The sequence below is a fragment of the Mesoplodon densirostris genome, chromosome 7 (genome assembly GCF_025265405.1).
Source record: "Mesoplodon densirostris isolate mMesDen1 chromosome 7, mMesDen1 primary haplotype, whole genome shotgun sequence".
In the NCBI taxonomy this organism is placed as follows: domain Eukaryota; kingdom Metazoa; phylum Chordata; class Mammalia; order Artiodactyla; family Ziphiidae; genus Mesoplodon; species Mesoplodon densirostris.
In genome coordinates this window covers 12,401,843-12,424,508 of record NC_082667.1, presented here as the reverse complement: position 1 = coordinate 12,424,508, position 22,666 = coordinate 12,401,843, and the positions used below count along the sequence as shown (strand labels likewise).

Below are 22,666 nucleotides of genomic sequence, written 5' to 3'. Positions count from 1 at the left end.
CAGTCTGATTGTATTAAGGGCCCTGTCTCCAAGTACAGTTATGTTCTGAGGTACCAGGGGTTAAGGTTCCAACATATCAATTTTGGGGTGGGGAGATAATTCGGCCCATAACAGAAATTATGCATGAAATATGCTGGGACAGAAAGATGCTGGCACCTGGATCTTCATGGAGTGTCCATATCAGTCTGAACAATTTCTAACCTTTTATTTATGTATTTATTTATTTATTTTTGGCTGTATTGGGTCTTTGTTGCTGCATGCAGCGTTTCTCTAGTTACAGCTAATGGTGTCTACCCTTCATTGCAGTGCATGGGCTTCTCATTGTGGTGGCTTCTCTTGTTGTGGAGCATGGGCTCTAGGCGTGCAGGCTTCAATAGTTGTGGCACATGGGCTCAGTAGTTGTGGCTCCTGGGCTCTAGAGCACAGGCTCAGTAGTTGTGGCACACAGGCTTAGTTGCTCCGCAGCGTGTGGGATCTTCCTGGACCATGGCTCGAACCCGTGTCCCCTGCATTGGCAGGCGGATTCTTAACCACTGCCCCACCAGGGAAGTCCTAGCCTTTTTTTTTTTTTTAAAAATGGGATTCTATCACAATTCAGGACACATGGGGATTTGTTCTCTCTGATCCCTTTGTCAGCCTGAAAAATCTCTTTGTTATCAGTCTAGTCCTGGCTTCAACTTAACCTCTTCTGGGAAGCTTCTCTGACTCCTATAGGCAGAATGCATCATAAGAAACCTTAGAAGTTTAAACTGTTATAGTCAGATCTCTGTTGCTAGCAGTGGACGGCAGTTCTTAGCAGATTCATGGGGCTTTCTGGAAGAGGGGGGATTTAGCCCAGTGTGTGTTTTCCAGAGGTTTGAGGCAGAGGAGGGATATTTGAGGGCAAGGGAGACCCTATCAGAAAGAACTAAACAGGAACACCAAAGGAGGAAAACTCCTGAAGCCAAAAAAATCAAGAACTTTCATGTTTTCTGAAATGAAGTTGAGAAGTGTGTTTGGGGGATTCCATTACAATTCAAGTAGCCTGGGTTCTGTGCTCTAAGCTATTTTATGGTCTTCCAGTGAGACTCAGAGCTAGTCAGTTCAACCTCTCAGATTTGTTATTATTTTTTGATTATCTGTAAAATGGGGGTAATAATACCGTACTTATCTTACAATATTCGGTGAAGATCAAATAAAAGAATGAATGTGAAAATATTTTCAAAAATATGTATTACCTATACCAGTGTTTCTAAAGTCACTTGTCTACCTCCTTCGTGATATTTTGCCTTGTGTATCACCTGTACTGTGATTTTTCTACAAATTGGACTATTCTAAACAATTTTTTATTAAAAATACTTTTTATCAGGATCATAATAAAAAGTAAAAATAAAAGCAACATGGTATTATTAAATGCTAGCTAATTACTGTGAAGTGCTAAGGCTTGTTCTTAAAAAGGGAGACTAGATTAAGGAAGGTTTAAAGTCAAACTAGTACCAAGTAGAGACTTCAATTTTGACATAATCACAAGAGTTAAAAAGGAAAACTGGAAAAGAAAGAACTTTTCCATGATTCAGTTAACTGCTATTTAATATCATAGCTACATGATATGGTCTCACTCTTTTTTTGTAATTGAAGTATAGTTGATTTACAATGTTGTGTTAGTTCCTAGTGTACAGCAAAGTGATTCAATTATACATATGTATATATGTATTCTTTTTTTTTTTTGTGTGGTACGCAGGCCTCTCACTGTTGTGGCCTCTCCTGTTGCAGAGCACAGGCTCCGGACATGCAGGCTCAGTGGCCATGGCTCACGGGCCCAGCCACTCTGCGGCATGTGGGATCTTCTCGGACCGGGGCACGAACCCATGTCCCCTGCATCGGCAGGCGGACTCTCAACCACTGCACCACCAGGGAAGCCCTATATTCTTTTTCATATTCAATTTCTTTCTTTCTTTTTAATTGGGGTGTAGTTGTTTTACAATGTTGTGTTAGTTTCTACTGTACAGTGAAGTGGAGTTCCCTGTGCTATACAGCAGGTTCTTATTAGTTATCTATTTTATACATATTAGTGTATATATGTCAATCCCAACCTCCCAATTCATCCCACACCCCCAGCCCCGCTTTCCCCCCTTGGAGTCCATACATTTGTTTTCTATATCTTTGTCTCTGTTTCTGCCTTGCAAACCGATTCTTCTGTACCATTTTTCTAGATTCCACATATATGTGTTAATATACGAAATTTGTTTTTCTCTTTCTAACTTCACTCTGTATGACAGTCTCTAGGTCCATCCACATATCTACAAATGACCCTTTTTCATTCCTTTGTATGGCTGAGTAATATTCCACTGTATATATGTATCACATCTTCTTTATCCATTCATCTGTCAATGGACATTTAGGTTGCTTCCATGACCTGGCTGTTGTAAATAGTGCTGCAATGAACATTGGGGTGCATGTGTCTTTTTGAATTATGGTTTTCTCTGGGTATAGGCCCAGTAGTGGGATTGCTGGGTCATATGGTAGTTCTATTTTTAGTTTTTTAAGGAACCTCCATACTGTTCTCCATAGTGGCTGTATCAATTTACATTCCTACCAACCGTGCAAGAAGGTTTCCTTTTCTCCACACCCTCTCCAGCATTTGTTGTTTGTAGATTTTCTGATGATGCCCATTCTAATTGCTGTGAGGTGATACCTCATTGTAGTTTTGATTTGCATTTCTCTAATCATTAGTGATGTTGAGCAGCTTTTCATGTGCTTCTTGGCCATCTGTATGTCTTCTTTGGAGAAACGTCTATTCAGGTCTTCTGCCCATTTTTTGATTGTGTTGTTTGTTTTTTTGATATTGAGCTGCATGAGCTGTTTGTATATTTTGGAGATTAATCCTTTGTCTGTTGATTCATTTGTAAATATTTTCTCCCATTCTGAGGGTTATCTTTTTGTCTTGTTTATAGTTTCCTTTGTTGTGCAAAAGCTATTAAATTTCATTAGGTCCCATTTGTTTATTTTTGCTTTTATTTCCATTACTCTAGGAGGTGGGTCAAGAAAGATCTTGCTGTGATTTATGTCAAAGGGTGTTCTTCCTATGTTTTCCTCTAAGAGTTTTAAGGTGTCCGGTCTTACATTTAGGTCTTTAATCCATTTTGAGTTTATTTTTGTGTATGGTGTTAGGGAGTGTTCTAATTTCATTCTTTTACATGTAGCTGTCCAGTTTTCCCAGCACCACTTATTGAAGAGATGGTCTTTTCTCCATTGTATATCCTTGCCTCCTTTGTCATAGATTAATTGACCATAGGTGTGTGGGTTTATCTCTGGCTTTCTATCTTGTTCTATTGATCTATATTTCTGTTTTTGTGCCAATATCATATTGTCTTGATTACTGTAGCTTTGTAGTATAGTCTGAAGTCAGGGAGCCTGATTCTTCCAGCTCCATTTTTTTTTCTCAAGATTGCTTTGGCTATTCGGGATCTTTTGTGTCTCCATACAAATGTTAAGATTTTTTGTTCTAGTTCTGTGAAAAATGCCACGGGTAATTTGATAGGAATTGCACTGAATCTGTAGATTGCTTTGGGTAGTATAGTCATTTTCAAAATATTGATTCTTCCAATCCAAGAACATGGTATATCTCTCCATCTGTTTTTGTCATCTTTGATTTCTTTCATCAGTGTCTTATAGTTTTCTGAGTACAGGCCTTTTACCTCCTTAGGTAGGTTTAGTCCTAAGTAATTTATTCTTTTTGTTGCAATGGTGAATGGGATTGTTTCCTTAATTTCTTTTTCTGATCTTTCATTTTTAGTGTATAGGAATGCAAGAGATTTCTATGCATTAATCTTGTATCCTGAAACTTTACTGAATTCATTGATTAGCTCTAGTAATTTTCTGGTGGCATTGTTAGGATTTTCTATGTATAGTATCATGTCACCTGCAAACAATGACAGTTTTACTTCTTCCTTTCTAATCTGTATTCCTTTTATATCTTTTTCTTCTCTGACTGCTGTGGCTAGGACTTCCAAAACTATGTTGAATAATAGTGGCGAGAGTGGACATCCATGTCTTGTTCCTGATCTTAGAGGAAATACTTCCAATTTTTCACCACTGAGAATGATGTTTGCTGTGGGTTTGTCATATATTGCCTTTATTATGTTGAGGTAGGTTCCCTCTATGCCCACTTTCTGGAGAGCTTTTATCATAAATCGGTGTTGAATTTTGTCAAAAGCTTTTTCTGCATCTATTGAGATGATCATATGGTTTTTCTCCTTCAATTTGTTAATATGGTGTATCACATTGATAGATTTGCATATATTGAAGAATTATTGCATCCCTGGGATAAATACCACTTGATCATGGTGTAAGATCCTTTTAATGTGTTGTTGGATAATGTTTGGTAGTATTTTGTTGAGGATTTTTGCATCTATATTCACCAGTGATATTGGTTTGTAATTTTTTTTTATAGTATCTCTGTCTGGTTTTGGTATCAAGGTGATGGTGCCCTCATAGAATGAGTTTGAGAGTGCTCCTTCCCCTGCAATTTTTTGGAAGAGTTTGAGAAGGATGGGTGTTAACTCTTCTCTAAATGTTTGATAGAATTCACCTGTGAAGCCATACACTCCAGGACTTTTGTTTGTTGGAAGATTTTATATCACAGTTTCAATTTCATTACTTGTGATTGATCTATTCATAATTTCTATTTCTTCCTGGTTCAGTCTTGGAAGGTTATACCTTTCTAAGAATTTGTCCATTTCTTTCAGGTTGTCCATTTTATTGGCATAGAGTTGCTTGTAGTGGTCTCTTATGATGCTTTGTATTTATGCGGTGTCTGTTGTAACTTCTCCTTTTTCATTTTTAATTAATTAATTAATTAATTAATTAATTAATTTTAAAAATTTCAGTCAACTTTATAGAAAGGAGGGCTTGCTTGAAGACTTAGCAGGTTTTATGACAGAGGAGATTTGCCTGCTCCCTGAACTGTCATTTTAAATTTTATTGATTTGAGTCCTCTCCCTCTTTTTTTTGATGAGTCTGGCTAAAGGTTTATCAATTTTGTTTATCTTCTCAAGGAACCAGCTTTTACTTTTATTGATTTTTGTTATTGTTTTCTTTGTTTCTATTTCATTTATTTCTGCTCTGATCTTTATGATTTCTTTCCTTCTACTAACTTTGGGTTTTGCTTGTTCTTCTTTCTCTAGTTCCTTTATGTGTAAGGTTAGATTGTTTACTTGAGATTTTTCTTGTTTCTTGAGGTAGGATTGTATTGCTATATACTTCCCTCTTAGAACTGCTTTTGCTGTATCCCATAGGTTTTGGATCATCGTGTTTTCATTGTCATTTATCTCTAGGTATTTTTTGATTTCCTCTTTGATTTCTTCATGATCTGTGTTCATCTCTGTTTGTTCTTTAATTCTTCTAGGTCTTTGTTAAACATTTCTTGTATCTTCTCGATCTTTGCCTCCATTCTTTTTCTGAGGTTCTGGATCGTCTTCACTATCATTATTCTGAATTCTTTTCATGGAGGTTTCCTATCTCCACTTCATTTAGTTGTTTTTCTGGGATTTTATCTTGTTCCTTCATCTGGGACATTATCCTCTGCCTTTTCATTTTGTCTATTTTTCTGTGATTGTGGTTTTCATTCTGCAGGCTACAGGATTGTAGTTCTTCTTTCTTCTGCTGTCTGCCCTCTCCATATTCTTCTTCATTATGATTTATTATAAGATATTGAATATAGTTCCCTGTGCTATACAGTAGGACCTTTTAGTTTATCTGATATGGTCTCACACTTAAAAAACATTGATGTACAAGAATTTGGTTTTATGGAGAGGTTTCCCCAGGGAAGAAAAGAACCCAATGGTCTGAATAATTGTTTGTGCCAGACCCCATGTAAGCCCATTTTATCTTCATGGGAACCTTATGATAACCAGTTGAGATGGGCATCAGTACCCATTTCAGTTGGGAAAACTGAGGGTCAGGGGGTTGTGTACCTTGATTTGACATCACACAGTTGCCTAAAGAGAGAATTACTCAGAGGCAGCATGACTCAGGTGTGCCAAAGTCCGTATTTTTCCCATACCACCTTATTATTCCATGTTCTAGCCCCTCCTTATGACATATGGAATTTAGGAATAACTGTGCCCATTGTCTGCTTGTAAGATGCACTTATCAGAAAAAGGCAATATAATGTATTGGTTGAGAACATGGTCTCTGGAGCCAGACTGCCTGGATTCAAATTCTGACTATGCTTCTTATTAGCTGTGTGACCTTGGGCCAGTTACTCAGCCTCTCTGTGCCTCAGATTCCTAAGGGACAATAATAGTATTTATTTCAACCTCTTGTTGTGAAGATTAAATGGATTGATATGTGAAAGGTATTTAAAATAGTGCTGGCACATAATTCCTTCTATCCAAGTGTTAATATTATTCAGGTTTTATGTTGTCTCTACCATGTTATGGCTTTGGATAGAATGTTCCACTCTCTGTTAGGAAGGCAGCATGTCAAGGCATCTCCTTTTTAGAGCAGGCTTCACATCTTTATTCCTCAGGCTGTAGATCAGCGGGTTCAGCCTGGGGATGATCACTGTGTAGAAGACAGACATGACCTTGTTCTGTTCCATGGAACTGTGAGAGCTTGGCTGAGCATACATGAAGGTGATGGTACCGTAGAAGAGGCAGATGACTGCGAGGTGGGAGGCACAGGTGGAGAGTGCTTTGCTCTGAGCCTTGAGGGAACACATCCTGAAGATAGTCACCAGGATGTAGGCATAAGAGACCAGGATAATGGTGATGGTAAAGAGGATAATCAAGGCAGAAGATGAGAAGACAATGGCCTCAGCCTTGGCAACGTCTGCACAGGCAAGTTGGAGCACAAGGGGGACGTCACAGACATAGTGGTTAATGATATTGGGGCCACAGTAGAACGGCTTGAAGATGTACCCAGTCAGTAAAGCTGAATTGGCAACAGAAGCCATATAGGTGGCTGCCACCAGTTGGACACACAGATGTTGGGACATGCCGATGTGGTAGAGGAGAGGGTGGTAGATGGCAGCAAATTGGTCATATGCCATAATGGCCAGGAGCAGACACTCAGCAGTACCGTGGAGAGTCATGAGGGTCATCTGGACCAAGCAGCCTGCAAAGGAGGTGGACTGGCCTGAGGTGAGGAAGCTCTCCAGCAGCCTGGGGGTGTTTAACATGGAGAAGGAGGAGTCTATGATAGAGAGGATACTCAGCAAGAAGTACATGGGCGTGCGGAGCTGCGGGTCTGCGTGGATCAGGGTGATCATGGCCAGGCTGCCTGTGAGGGTAACTGAGTAGATGAACAGGAAGAGTGCAAAGAGGATGCCCTTGAGCCCTGCCTGCTCTGTGAGCCCCAGCAGGAGGAACCAGGTGATGCGGGTGCAGTTCTTCACTGTGGTGCCCCTGTCACTGCAGAGACACCAAGTAAGACATGCTTGTACCCTAGAGGCAGACCCTGGGCTCAGTGTCTGAAGGTCTTTTAATTCCCCCAGAATGGGCAGTGCTAGAGGAACTGGGGAGGGGACACTGGCATGAATGGATCACCTACTCTGAGTCATGTGCTAACTCGTTTCCTAAACAGCTATTGAAACTTCATAATATGTTCTCATTTAAATATTATGCGTATTTAAGTATTCACAATAGCCAAGACATGGAAACAACCTAAATGTCCATCGACAGAGGAATGGATAAAGAAGATGTGGTACATATATCCAATGGAATGTTAGCCATAAAAAAGAATGAAATAATGTCATTTGCAGCAACATGGATAGACCTAGAGGTTATCACACTAAGTGAAGTAAATCAGACAGAGACAGATAGATAATATATGATATCACTTATATGTGGAATCTAAAATATGACAAATGAACTTATCTATGAAACAGAAACAGACTCACAGGCATAGAGAACAGACTTATGGTAGACAAGTGGGATGGGGCAGGGGGAGGGATGGATTGGGAGTTTGGGATTAGCAGATGCAAACTATGAATAATCAACAAGGTCCTACTGTATAGCACAGGGAAATATATTCAATATCGTGTGATAAACTATAATGGAAAAGAGTATGAAAAAGAATGTATATATATGTATAACTGAATCACTTTGCTATATAGCAGAAATTAATGCAACATTGTAAATCAACTATACTTTAATAAAATAAATTGTAAAAATATATAGAACATAAAAAAACATTATGTCCATTTATATTTAGTGAGAGTATCAATTTGTCCAAGGTAAAAGACCTAGTACATAAAGAAAGTGGGATTAGAACTCAGTCCAAGTAATAATCATATGTCTATTATAGAGTTATAATAATTTTCTATTCCCCAAATTTCCTGTTCCATGGAGAACTGGCATCACTAGTGAGTGTTGGAGGCTGGTATGTTGGTCCAGAGAGGGAATACATGAAAGTGTTAATTTGTAATTTATTGGGGGGCAAAGGCTCCAACAGTACTAGTCCCCAAGGCCAGGGACACGGAAATCAGGCCTAATGTCATCATTAATATAAGGTGACTCAGTAGAGCAGTGATTTCTCCCAGTGTTGTAGGTTGAATTGTATCTCTCAGGAAGATTTGTTGAAGTCCTAACCCCTGGTACCTGTGAATGTTACCTTATTTGTAAATAGGGTCTTTGCAGAAGTAATCAAGTTGAATCATATTCGATTAGGGTGAGCCCTCAATCCAATATGACTGGTGTTCTTATAAGAAAAGAAAATGGAGATACAGGAGATGATACGGGAGAATGTCATGTGAAGACACAGATACAGATGCAAGGTGGCCATGGGAAGACAGAAGCAGAGATTGGAGTGATACTGCCACAAGCCAAGGATGTCTGGGGCTTCTGGAAGCCAGAAGAGACAAGGAAAGATCCACCCCTTGAAGCTTCTGAGGGGGCACATCTCTGCCAACACCCTAATTTTGAACTTGCAGCCTCCAGAACTACGAGGGAGTGTATTTTTCTTGTTTTAAGTCACACAATTTGTGGTACTTTGTTACAGCAGCCCTAGGACACTAATGCACCCAGCTGGGGACTCTCCTGGCTATTGGTACAGGCCTCCTGAGCAGCTGTCAGGAGACTGGGCTTTCTTTTTTTTTTTTTTTTTGGCCGTGCCACATGGCATGTGAGATCTTATTTCCCTGACCAGGGAGCAGTGGAAGTGCAGAGTCTTAACCACTGGACTGCCAGGGAAATCCCTGAGACTGGGCTTTCAGATCTCTCTGTTGACAGAGCTAATAATCCAAGGGGAGAAAATTAAACACAATAAATTAAAACAAAGTCGTTTATTACTTACCACTAAGAAAAATATTTGTATGGGAGAATAGGCAGCTACATTAAATATGAAAACTCCAGTTTGACAAAACCATGACCAAAGAACCAAAGTCTTGTGTTTTAGCTATAAATAACTGAAGGCAGTAGGACATGCCAGATTTGTGGTATTGGGGTCCAGTGCAGGGCATGGTTCTGAAGACAGCACTGGAGGTGAGTTCTTTCACCAGAGAGCACAGGTGAGAGTGTTCACAAGCCTAACCTCCCCAGAGGAGCCCTCATGTTTATGTAAGTTTTCTCAGCTGTTGTCATGCTCCCAAGAATTTGCCTCTAAGCATCCTCGCTTTTTGAGTTTTCAGATAACCAAGGCTGCTGTTCTGAGGGGAAGCCCTTGTATGGGACACTGACCAGGGCCTGCTGTCATTGGTTGGACATCAGTTCTGATTGGTTGAGTGTAGGTTCTGATTGTTGGAGCATCTGTTCTGATTGGTGCCCATGGCATTCTGGTTGTTAAATGTTTGGAATTCTGTATCGTCTGGATGAGGCTGGGAACAAAGGAGGAATAAGGCAGGGCCTCTTCAGAGTATCTCAGGATAGCTAGAAATAAGTGGCATCTGATCAAAGCTGGTAATAGGGCTTTGTGATATCAGTATCTATTGACAACTCGGCCTCTTGAAATATAAAAAGTATGTACAGATTTTACCTATGGAGAGCACCAGTGGGGTTGCTTCTTCTCTGCTCATGATGTTTCCTTTCTTTCCCGTTGCGGAGCACAGGCTCCGGACGCGCAGGCTCAGCGTCCATGGCTCACGGGCCCAGCCGCTCTGCAGCATGTGGGATCCTACCGGACCTGGGCATGAACCCGCGTCCCCTGCATCGGTAGGTGGACTCTCAACCACCGCGCCACCAGGGAAGCCCGATGTTTCCTTTCTTAAAGAGGGATATCCATTGTGTAATACACCCGACCCCCTCTTCTCCTGGAGGAGGGATGCCTTTTGTGATCAATGGGTTTGTGATAAGGCACTGAATGTGTGTAGTTCTGCTTTGCTCATTGGAAGCACAGGTTCCGCTCTGCTCTATTTCTCCGTAATGTCGACCTTAAAACTAGGTCATTGTCTAATTTTTAAGAAGACCACTTACAAGGATGAGTCATGTTCTGCAGTACCAAGTGGCATCAGTGATGCAGGTGGTATTTTGCTCTCTGTCTGCCTTGCTTCTTCCTCGTCTCAATTGGTTCAGAATTAGCATAGAGAGGAGAGATGTTAGTTATTGTGGTCCTTAAAGACCTCAGCACAGAGAAAACCAGAAGGAAGCTGGCAGGGGTGCTTTGCTTGGCCTGTCTCTTCAATAATTCCATGACCTGGGCTCACTCATCTCTAGCACACTGATAGAGTTAAGGGGTGAGCTGGCTGAAACAATGGGTGTGATTGAACCCTGGAGGACCTGGATTCACAATAATAAATTCCTGGATGAGAAAGCAGAAGGACAGCCTCCTCCAGTTCCTCTGCTAAGATGTTGATGGGGGGTGCCATGGCAATGAGAGCACATGAATGAGAATGAAGTGTCCTGACGTGAAAGAAAAGAGAAGGCTTATCAAGGTCAGAAGAGGGGCGGCTCATGAAGGTGGAGGTCGTCTCAAGATGAGAAAGTCCCTGAGAGTTTCTGAAGCTCTCCTGTTCCCATGGATACCTGACAGAGCCAAGGATGGGTTCCACTTCTCTCTCTGACACCTCTGCTCTTTCCTTGGGTACGGGAACTTGCCACTTTTGGCTATAACTTTAATTGCTTGATATTTGTGTGTAAAGTACAGTGATCAGTAGTTTGGAGTTTCAACTAATTTCATAACCATTTTTTTTTTTTAATTTTGGCCATGCTGCACGGCTTGTGGGATCTTAGTTCCCTGACCAGGGATTGAACCCGTGCCCTCAGCAGTGAAAGCGAAGAGTCCTAACCACTGGACCACCAGGGAATTCCCAATAAATAAATTTCTTTTTATAGAAAAAGTTTTAGTGAATGGGTGAAGGTACTGGAGTTTTCAGACCCCCAGGGTTAGTCCAGGTACTATTTATTCCTTGCCTTTTAAAAATAAACATTTAGGGCTTCCCTGGTGGAGCAATGGTTGAGAGTCCGCCTGCCGATGCAGGGGACACGGGTTCGTGCCCTGGTCCGGGAAGATCCCACATGCTGCGGAGCGGCTGGGCCCGTGAGCCCTGGCCGCTGAGCCTGCGCCTCCGGAGCCTGTGCCCCGCAACGGGAGAGGCCACAACAGTGAGAGTCCCGTGAACCGCAAAAAAAAAAAAAAAAAAAAAAAAAAAAAAAATTTACTGGGAATTCCCTGGTAATCCATTGGTTAGAACGTCATGCTTCCACTGCAGGGGGTGCAGGTTTGATCCCTGGTCGGGGAATAAACACCCTGCATGCTACAGGGCATGGCCAAAATAAATAAGTAAATACAATAAACATTTACTAACCAGTATTGGTCATTGTTAACCATGAGGAAATACTGCTCAGCTTCTGGAGGACTGGCCTTGAGAGCAGAGTCCTATAAGTGGAGAGCTGCTGGAAGAGTTTAAGAAGGATGGTGACATGGTCAGCCGAAGGTGTTAAAATGAATTCAAGGGAAGTTAGACAGGAGGCAGGGAGCTACATTAGGCAGCTGATCACAGTGGCCTTGGCTGGGATAGTGTTATTTATTGACTCACAAATAATCAAGTCCCATTATTAGGACTGGAGACACAATGGTGACCAATGTAGATGAGATCCTTGCTCAAAGAGAGAGTGAAAAGATTAGGGAAATAGCTGGGAGATGGGTTTATCAGTACTTGCTCATTAATTGGATATGTGGGCTGAAGAGCAGTCAAGGATGACATCCAGGGTCCTCGTTTGGGTAATGGGGGGAACAATGGTGTCATTCACTCTAACAGGTAACAGGTTTGAGGAGGAACGTGGTAAGTTCCTTTTTTTTTTTTTTTTTTTTTGCGGTACGCGGGCCTCTCACTGTTGTGGCCTCTCCTGTTGCGGAGCACAGGCTCCGGATGTGCAGGCTCAGCGGCCATGGCTCACGGGCCCAGATGCTCCACGGCATGTGGGATCTTCCTGGACCGGGGCACGAACCCATGTCCCCTGCTTCGGCAGGCGGACTCTCAACCACTGCGCCACCAGGGAAGCCCAGGTATTTAACATTTTTGATAGCATTTGGGAGAGCCCAATACACAGGTCCAGGAAACAGGTTGCTCTACCATTTTGAAGCTTAGGAGAAAGTCCTGTGTAGGAGATGGAGGCTTAAGAGTTGACGGACATATTCAGTCATTCAGAATATGTTTATTGTGCATCTGCTGTGTGCTACGCACAGAGTGGGAAGTAAGGAGCCAATGGTAAGGAATGAACAGACATAGTGCCCACTCTTGTGGAATTTAGAAATAATCACACAAATTATTGAAAATTACAACTGGAACAATAACTCCAACATGGAGGTACTTAGTGCTATAAGCCTAAAACTTTGACAAGAAGACCAAGGATGATTTTTTTTTTTTTTTTTTTCCTGTATGCGGGCCTCTCACTGTTGTGGCCTCTCCCGTTGCGGAGCACAGGCTCCGGACACACAGGCTCAGCGGCCATGGCTCATGGGCCCAGACGCTCCGCGGCATGTGGGATCCTCCAGACCGGGGCATGAACCCGCGTCCCCTGCATCGGCAGGCGGACTCCCAACCACTGCACCACCAGGGAAGCCCCCAAGGATGATTTTCCCCAGGAAGAATTTTTCACAGGAGAGAAGAGTGGGGACAGCCTATGCAAAGGCCCTGAGGTCTGAGCGAGCCTAGAGAGTACTAAGAGCTGATAGAGTGCTGGTAGAGGGCAAAGAGGGAGCGTGTGCAAGCTGAGGCCAGCAGGCAGGTAGTGCTTTGTAACATTTATTGAGTGCTTCCTGTGTATCAAGCACTGTTCTAAACACCATTAATTTCATTTAATCCTCTCAACAACCTTATGAGATGTACTACTGAAATCTCTGTTTTACAAATGAGGAAACCAAGGCACAAAGAAGTTAAGGGACTTGCCCAAAGGCTCAGCTATAAGTGGCAGAACTGGGGTTTGAATTCAGGTGGTCAGGTTTAGAGCCTACGCTGTTATTATCTAGTACCCGAGACTATGGTAAGGATTTTTTTTTTTTCTGGGATGCCATAAAAAAATTTTAACCAGGGAGATGATATGGCCATATTTGCTTTTTGATAACATCCCTCTAAATTCAGTTGTGGGGAAATGATTGGAAGAGGGTCAATAGATGGAGGAGATTTGTTGGGAGGATGTTGAAATCATCCAGGGGGAATTCATAGCTTAAACTAGAGGGGTGGAGGGTAGTGGAGACAGACAGAGGTAAATGGATTTGAGTGATGTTTGGCTGTAAATATGTCAGGATTTGGTGATGGGCTGAAGATGCCAGTGTGAGGAGGGGAGTAGTGTCAGGGAGAACTCCAAAGTCTCTGGTGTACAAAGTAAAGCAGGTAGTTGAAGCTAAGGGAGGCTAGAATGTGAGCAGTAGAAGCCAAGAGGCCCTTGGGACTTCCCTGGCGGTCCAGTGGTAAAGAATCTGCCTTACAATGCAGGGGACTCGGGTTCCATCCCTGATCAGGGAACTAAGATCCCACATGCCGCAGGACAACTAAGCCGGCGCGCCACACCTACTGAGCTTGTGTGTAGAGCCTGCGTGCTGCAAACTACAGAACCCACGCGCTCTGGAACCCTTGCGCCACAACTAGAGAGAAGCCTGCCCGCTGCAAGGAAAGATTCCCACATGCCTCGGTGTAGATCCCGCGTGCCGCAACTAAGACATGATGCAGCCAAATATTAAAAAAAAAAAAAAAAAGCCAAGAGGTCCCTGGGTACAACCCTGAGGAAATTAATTTCAACCTTACTGTGCACTGCTTCTGAGCTCCAATTTTTTCCCAGTCACCTCGGTGAAGGGGCTGATCAGATTTGAATGGTGTGAGGAGGATGAGCCCTTCATGAGGAAGGGCTTACCCTTACTAGTATTAGGAGTCCACCTCTCAGCCAACTTACCTGTGGTTGAGCAGAGACCATCCATCCATGAGCCTTGTTTTTGCAGACCTCTTGGGGTGTTCCTCTCCCCTTTTCATTAATTGCCTCTGACCAGCTTTCTCAAGAGGACTTCTCAACCAGTTGTAACAAAGCTGGGAAGACTTCCATCTTAAGTTTCATCTAGTTTTTTTCATCATGACCCCTAGAGTTAAGAAATGTGCCAGTGGGAATTTGTGACTGGTCCTCCCAGGAGCAGTCCTAGAACTGCAGGTTGTCTCCAAGGTATGCTGGAGAGGTCTTTGGGAGGGTTGTCTGGGAACCCCTGAGGAGCAGGGATTCTCCATCAAATGCTAGGACAGATGCTCTTCATTTACAGTGTCCATCCCTGGTGGGCCTGTCTTCAGGTTACTGAGACTCAAAAGGCTGAGATGTGCACAGGGACACAAGTCCACATAATCCCCAGGTCTCACAAGAAGTGACTGAAAGTGATAATGACATCAACATATGTGCCCTCTTTGATGGTCTAGATGTAGCTTCCTCAACTGTTATTTCCTTTGATCCTCAGAATATCCCTGGGAAACAAGCATGTATATTTGCTGTAAATATACAATAATGGGATTATATCATATTTGCTTTATTCACTTAACAATATTGAAAATACATCTCTCCACCTAAAAAAAACCAACATAATTTTTCCCACCTACAAAATAGCTCTATTGTCTTTGTAAAAATAACACATGCTAGTTGTAAAAAATTTAAACAACACAGAAAAGAACCAAGAAGAGAGCAGAACATCATCTAAAATCCTGCTACCACAGAAAATGGACATTGGTGAGTGTTCGTGTTATAAATTTCTCAGTGCAATCATGACCACGATTTTCCATAAACAGAATCAAACAGAATTCTACTACGCAAGATATTCTGTCATTTACTTTCTCACTCATGCCATGGGCATTTCCCTATATCAATCAATAAGTAATAGTCCCCAGTCCGGGAAGATCCCACGTGCCGCAGAGCGGCTGGGCCCGTAAGCCATGGCCTCTGAGCCTGTGAGTCCGGAGCCTGTGCTCCACAATGGGAGAGGCCACAACAGTGAGAGGCCCGCGTACCACAAAAAAAAAAAAAAAGTAATAGTCTACATAATTGTATTTAATCACTGCATGTTTTTTATTGTGTATGTGTGGTATCATTTACTTGTCCCCCTGGGTTGACAATAAGGTATTTCCAACTTTTCACTGTTACAAATAACTTTGACACACCCCTTCAGGTATGGGCCCTGGAGGGCCAAGTCCAGTGAGAACAGGGTATAGAAAGACTGCTTTTCCCAGTCCAGGAAGGAAGACACTGGCTCACTCCTTGGGGACTCTGGCACCTTGGGTTTCCACAATCCCAGGGGAAATCACCTCATAAAGCAAGAGGCCTTGTTAAGCAAATGACTTGTTTGGGTAAAAGAAATTCAGTCCCTAGACTACAGATCTGGGAGAGAGTCACAGCAGATGAGCGACTGGATTGCCCATGTTTCCTGCAGGTAAGAGGGGGTTTATTCACTTGGGAAGACCTGCTGAATCTCGCCAGTAGAAGTAAAACAGTGCTGAGTCCTCTGACCTTTGCGCTGCATCCCAACCTGCACGAGGTGTCTGATGCATCTACCCCACAAATGCCCCCTTCATGCTGCCAGTCCTCTACTCATGAATGCAATGTCTCCTTCATTGTGCTAGATTTTATTATGCTGCCTAAGAGTCAGTGCTCCTCCCTGGAGCTCTCGGATAAGAATTCTTATCCATTCTCTTTCCTCACTTAAATTAAGCTTGGCCACATCACTGGGTGTGGCCCCGTGACTGTGAATGGAAGTGATTTTGCCCTCTCTGAGCATACATGCCTCAGGAGCCACCCCGTGGTCTCCCATATCCCCTCTCTTCCCTCTGCTATGACACCAGCCATGTCCAGGATATAGGGGCTTCTCTTACATGAGCCTGAATCTTGTAATGAAAAGGAGCAGACTCACTACTGGCTCATGATAGACGTGAACACGAGTGAGAAATACACTTTCTGCTGCTGAGAGCCAGTGAGATTCGGGTATTGTCGTTAATACAGCAGCCTCAGCTGCCTGATATCTTTTTTTTTTTGCGGTACGCGGGCCTCTCACTGTTGTGGACTCTCCCGTTGCGGAGCACAGGCTCTGGACGCGCAGGCTCAGCGGCCATGGCTCACGGGCCCAGCCGCTCCGCGGCGTGTGGGATCTTCCCGGACCGGGGCACAAACCCGTGTCCCCTGCATCAGCAGGCAGACTCCCAACCACTGCGCCACCAGGGAAGCCCTGCCTGATATCTTTTTCCAGGGCAAACTTCTTCTCTTGGTTGTGACCCCAGTTCTATCTCATCTCTCCTAATTCAGATGGTCCATGCTTCTCGGGCCAGGCTCCTTCCTGTTTCCTCTGAGAAGTCCTTTCTTCACACTTACTGAGCCAGCATCTAGCTAATTAACCTAAGACAGTTTTTTAAAACTGTTTTGACTTTTAGTTAAAAACATTTTTTATTGAGATATAATTGACATACAACATTCTATTAGTTTTAGGTGTACAACATAATGATTTGATATTTGTATATACTGAGAAATGATCACAAGTCTAGTTAACATCTGTCACCATACGTAGTTACAATTTTTTTTCTTGTGATGAGAATGTCTAAGATCTACTCTCTTAGCAACTTTCAACTATGCAAGACAGTATCATTAACTGTAGTCACCATGCTATGCATTACGTCCCCATGGCTCATTTATGACAATTCATTTTTTTAACATGAGAAGGTTCTAGTTGTCAATAGCAGGCTCTATGCAACCCCATTCTTTCAAGCCTGATTGACAAGTGATATGAGTGCTTCTTCAGCTGAAACTATTTCTCTATTAACTATCTCTGCTCACTTTGTGGGGTAAGATGGGAGAAACACACAGCATTATGGCCCAGAATTAATGTCACTGGTGGGAGGAAGTGAGGTGAAGTTCAGTTTCCATGGGAACAGAATAGAGTCTCCTGGTAGTTTAAAAAAAAATAAATTGAACTTGAGCTTGGAGATCATCTATATCCACATAGTTTAACTACTGGGACTGAGAGCTGAGACTTCCTATTTGGCAACATGACTTAGCTAATTGTTCCCAGAAATTCAGGCCTAGGAAGATATGATTGTAAACCAATAAATAACTTCACTGTTTGCTTCATGGAATTCCTGCAGGCCAATTTATCTGAACAAATAGTTTGCTTCTCTAGGCAAACATCTCTCCTATTAAGACAATAGATCACTCACTTGGGTAAACAATTTTCTCAACAAACAGTAGTTTACTTACCAAGATTTGCTTTCAGGCCCTTCCCCCTTGTATCTGTCAATCCTAAACTATAATGTCACAGACTTTGTCCAGTCCTGATCTGCTCCTTGATGTGGAAGATCCACCTTGGACCACTTGAATCCAGACCCCCAAAATCTATAAATATTTTCCATTGATTTCCTCCTATTGAGAACTACTAAGATTCTGTATTCTCTCTTATTATAGTATGTCTAATAAACTTAGCTTTGGTCGAGGAACAAGTTTTCTGGTGGTGTTTCAAAGAGTTATCAATTGACAATCCATTCTTTACCCAGGGTGACTTGGGAACATATTGCTTCCTGTTTTGGGGGGAGCCATTTTGCTTTCTGTTTTGGCCACCTGATAATTGAGAAGAAAAGCAGAGTTACATTACCTGTAAGGCAGGTTACCCCATCAGTATATGTTTTATCAATACATAGGTTCATTGGTACTGCCAAGTGGGTTCAGATTTCATCTGAATATCAGGACCGGAAGTGACCTTCCTTAGATCTTATTTTCTAAATACTTCCTTTTGCACAAGGAAAAATTGAGGTCCTGGTTCAATAGACCCTTCTCTGATATGGGGGAGAGATGCTACTTTAAGCAACGTCACTCCTTCTCCAAGCCCCCCATTTATGATTCAATCAGTGAATCACTGCTTGTTCACTCTTGAAACCAGCCTGAACTTGCCTTGGAAGAAAAAGCGGCTTCATTATTTGTTGTGACTCACAAAGAAACTCTACACTAGCATTAAGATGGAACTCAGGAAGGCGATGATGGAGAGGTAACTGGCTTAGGAAATTGGGGCTTTCTTTCGTAGCAAAAGGAGTGGGGCCAGAGCAGTGGCACCAAGGGCCCTTTCATTTCCTAATTTTTCCCGCCCCTTCTATCCCATTTCTTTTTTCCTCTTCCAAGTGGCTCTTCAGGTGCTCTGTAGGAACTGAAAACTCCTGGTAGGAGTCAAGACTCTATGGGACTAATAGAAAAGCTGGGCCTTGGTGGGAAATAGGGAGAAGTTCTCTGGATATTTTGGAAGCAGTAGAAATGTAAACTTGTGTGATTTTCTGCAAAAACCCAAGGGGTTTTAGACGTTCAAGTAGAGCATAGGCTTTGGAATCAGCTGGACCTGGATCTGCCATTGAACTATATTTGACCCTAGATTTCTTGGACTCTCAGTTTTCTCATATGTGAAATAGGCATAACCTACTCATAGAATTGTTATGAGGGTTAAATGAAATAGTGTGTATGTGGTGCCTCCCAGAATTCTTGGCACATAATATATGTTCAATAAATATTAGCTATTAATGATCATTATTAGGCAAATGCCTCCTTCAGGGAGCAGAGTGTTTCATAACGTCCCGAGCCTTATAGAATAACAACTGGTATTCTTTTTATCTTCTGCTGTCTAAAAGCCGAAACTCCAAAGAGGAAGAGGTGAAATATATATAAATACATATGCCTTAATTAATATGCCCTGATTAACTACCCAGCACTGTGCTAGGCTCAGTTGGGGATGAAATGAAATATGAGCTTTCGTTCCTGCTTCAGAGAGCCTGCAGTTCAGTTGGGGAAGCAAGATACACAGCCAGATAACAACGGTGAGCAGAGTTTGTAGGAATGTAACTGTGGGAATAATTCAGCACTGTCTCAGTGACAAATGTGCTTGTGTTTGTATGCTGTCCTGGGAGTGGAGAGCTCATGAAAAAAAGAGGCTGGTGAAGAAACAGGTGCTGGAACAGAGTACGCTTCACTTCAGCCTCTGAAGCGCTGTCTTTGGCCACTGTCTCTTATCAGGGGCAATAGAGCTGTGGAGGAGAGGTCAAGGTCAGGTGCCAGAATAGGAGAGGATGGGTGTTTAAAAGAAGCTTAACTCCAAACAAATTTTGTACATAAGCAGGAGTCTGGAGAGATCTGAAATACCCCTTTCTGAGGCTGGCTCCTCAAAAGTTAGGTTTGACTTCCAATGGCCTTAAGGACAAGGAATCTGATATTTGTCTTGCCCCCAAGGGTACCACCTATTGGTCTAACTTTGTGTCTGACCCTGATTTCACTCATGATGCTGCCTTTCTTATCTTGGCCTGGGTTTTGAAACCTTTGGCCTTTGACTCATCCTTGGTTTAGAGTTACTGTGCTCTGCAAGGTCTGATTACTTGTCTTGGCTCTGTCCTGCTACAGGACCTCAGGGTTTAGCCCATTGTCTTGAGACTTCGAGGGCTTGGCTGAGCATATATGAACACGATGGTGCCATTGAAGAGGGAGATGACAGTAAGATGAAAGTCACCGATGGAGGGAGCTTTGCTTTGGGCTTTCAGGGGATGCATCCTTCTGATCATGACTAGGCTGACAGTGACAATGCAGAGGGTAAGCAGAACAATGGAAGAGGATGGCCTCAGCCTTGGCAATGTCAGCACAGGTAAGTTGGAGGTTAGGCAGAGAGGCAGAGGTCGCAGAAGTAATGATTAACGATGCTGGAGCCACAGGAGGGCAAAATGAAGATGTTATTTTGCCTGACCACATCACTGATATCAGCAGCCAATGCCCTTTTAATGCCCAGAATGAATAATCCTAGAAGAAGTGGGGAAGCTGGTATCAAGTGGTCATCTACTCTAAACCATGCTATATGCTAAGCCTCTTACCATATAAGTATTTAATCTTTACACAACTTTCTTGTTGACAAATTAAGCTAGATTGTACATGGCAAAACCAGATTCAGACACCAGTCCTGTCTGATTCCATGACCCATGTAACTTCTGTTTCACCTTATGCTCTCATGAATCTACAATCTTCTGTCTCAGGATTTCTGGTTCATAGGGAAAGAGAACGAAGGAAATTTGGGAGAGTGATTGGGTGGCTAAGGAGGTAGATTAATTACCCAGTAGGTCTGGGTTGTATTTAGGAGCATGTGATTTCTCAGTGACAGCTAAGCCTGGGGAAGAGGAAATGAGGGGTGAGTATGGCAAGTGAGTTGGCTTTAACCATGGTTTGTGATGATCACACTGAGTGAAAACTCTGGCTTCCCCCAGGAGCTCCACTTTGGAGACTCAGTGCTGGGGCTGCCAAGACAGCGACCCACATTTGGGCTGAATGTCTGAGCCCAACTCTTGTGACTGTGGAAGTCAGGAGGGGGAGAGGCATGAAGGCAGCGATGTCAGATAGGAACCGCTAAGAAATTTTAAACATCCCATCCTGCCCATAAGTCCTCAAGTCTGTCTCTGGTCTTCCTTCTTGCTTTGGTCTTCTAGGGCACAGTTTGAGAGCCTGCCAGTTTTGCTCACATCACTTGTTTACTGACAACTTTGTAAATTGAATGATTGGGTCATTTTTTATAAAGAATTGCAGTTTTGAGCTTCAAAGAGCATGTGAGTAGAACAGCAAACTGTCTGTTGGATGCAATAGTAACACCCAAGGGAAGCCGCACTGTTCAGACCCTGAGGTCCTGCTTCAGATACAGTGTTTATTGGGCATAGAGTTTTCTGGGTGATAACAACTCTGGAGGGCTGGCCTTGAAACTTCAGTCTCTCAAATGATCAAACATCATACTTTATGAGCATCTTAGGGTAGAAGAATGGGGTCTGAGATTGACTGGTACCCCTCCATGGAGCAAGTTCATCTTTACAGAGCTTATCCACACACTGCCTATGAGCCAGGCTTGCTTCCCATCTAACTCAGCTTCTTGGGACTGGCCAGTTTCTCTAAGGTCCCGGAGAGGGTAAGGATGAAACGGGGTCTATGACACTGGTGGGGGGTGTGGACAGCATTCAGGATCCTGTGGAGAAGGCAGGGTGGCCACACCCTAGCGGGATCCATGAATCTTCTGAAGGATATCTGTCCATCTCCCCCTCCTTGAGATACTAGTTTCCTCTGGCCAGCTCCCGTTGGAGATGCCCTTAGACTGTCTTAGATTCTTTCTCCAAGGGAAGGCCCCTGTCTTATCTAATTTTGGCTCCTTCCATCCTGCCCCAAGTTGCCCCTGGAAGTGATGTCTGGAGAGACATTACGCTTGGTGAGTGAAGTTATCAGCCGCTGGAGAGCTTGAGTTTTCCACTGAAGATCCCAGTGCCAGGGCCGACTCCCCACTTCATTACAACATCCCTCCCCCAAAGACTTTTAGGGTCAGTTTAAATGAGTTTGAGAGCCTTGAGAACAAGATGAACATCCAGGAGATTCAAAGTGATTTATCCCCCTTTCCATCTGTAAACAGGAGATTTTAGGGATCATCTCTATTCTACATAGGACAGACCTGAGGCCCAGCAAGGCTGACCAATTTTTCTCAGGTGATGGAGCCAGTCATTGGTAACAGCAAACACTCATTCAGCACTGACTGTTTGCTTGGACTGTGATCCATTGTAGCCCAGTGCTTTGTCTGCCTCTCTGGAACCACAGACTGGTCTTCCTTTTAGCACCTGTGGCTTGATCTGACCCTACCTTTGGCTTCACTTCCACCCAATGGAAAGTTCTAGATCTTCAGGTACTGGCTGGGCTCTGGGTGCTCTAAAGATGTGTAATTTAATTCAAATGCTCTTGAGAGAGGTAACACTTTGACTTAATTTCCAACCAACATTCCAATGACTCCTATTGGGTTCTATGCCAGATGGTTTTAGGTGAAGGGAGAGGGGAGGAGAGGACTGGGTTCCATTTGGAGAGGGCAGGATGTGGGGGGCTGAAGGAATTGGCTGCTTTGTCTCTCTGGGGAAACTTGGCCATGTCACCAACTACTCCTGCGCTCACACCTCTGCCTTGTCTTCCTTCCATTCCTCTTAGGCTACTCACCCATCAATTTCTGGGGAAACTGTTCACTTCTCAGTCAGTGACTAGGTTGCCTAGGGCTGTTGGCAACATGTGCTCAGGAACTGCTGAAGTTAGGAAGCAGAGTCTGGGTTTACCAGGGCAGTGAAGGAGGGGTTGGCACCTCCCCTTCTCTGTTTCCTGGTCCTCTGCGTCTCCTTGGCCCTAAGGGAAATTATTATTTAAAGAAAACTTTCTCATTAAGCAAATGGCTTATTTTCATGAAGAAACTGCAGTTCCTAACTTCCTGAGTCTGAGAT

The 22,666-nt window shown here is 43.1% G+C and overlaps 1 protein-coding gene across 1 annotated transcript; it reads right to left on the bottom strand.

Annotated features, from left to right (window-relative positions):
* Window positions 1-6,448: 6,448 nt before the first annotated feature.
* LOC132494116 (olfactory receptor 5AP2-like) lies at window positions 6,449-14,335 on the bottom strand. Its single transcript, XM_060105152.1, has 3 exons — window positions 14,307-14,335; window positions 6,822-7,394; window positions 6,449-6,740 (listed from the first exon to the last, which is right to left on the bottom strand). Exons 1-3 carry the CDS (start codon window positions 14,333-14,335, stop codon window positions 6,449-6,451), a joined length of 894 nt encoding a protein of 297 aa, XP_059961135.1.
* Between the last annotated feature and the right edge of the window lie 8,331 nt (window positions 14,336-22,666).

Excerpts from the sequence above, each read along its gene's own strand:
- LOC132494116 (XM_060105152.1), bottom strand. The coding sequence starts at position 14,335 with ATGGATGGATGGTCTCTGCTCAACCACAG. Across the intron at positions 7,395-14,306 it reads TGGTCTCTGCTCAACCACAG|TGACAGGGGCACCACAGTGA; the intron begins GTAAGTTGGCTG and ends GTGTCTCTGCAG. Across the intron at positions 6,741-6,821 it reads CCCCTTGTGCTCCAACTTGC|GGTCTCTTATGCCTACATCC; the intron begins CTGTGCAGACGT and ends CACCATTATCCT.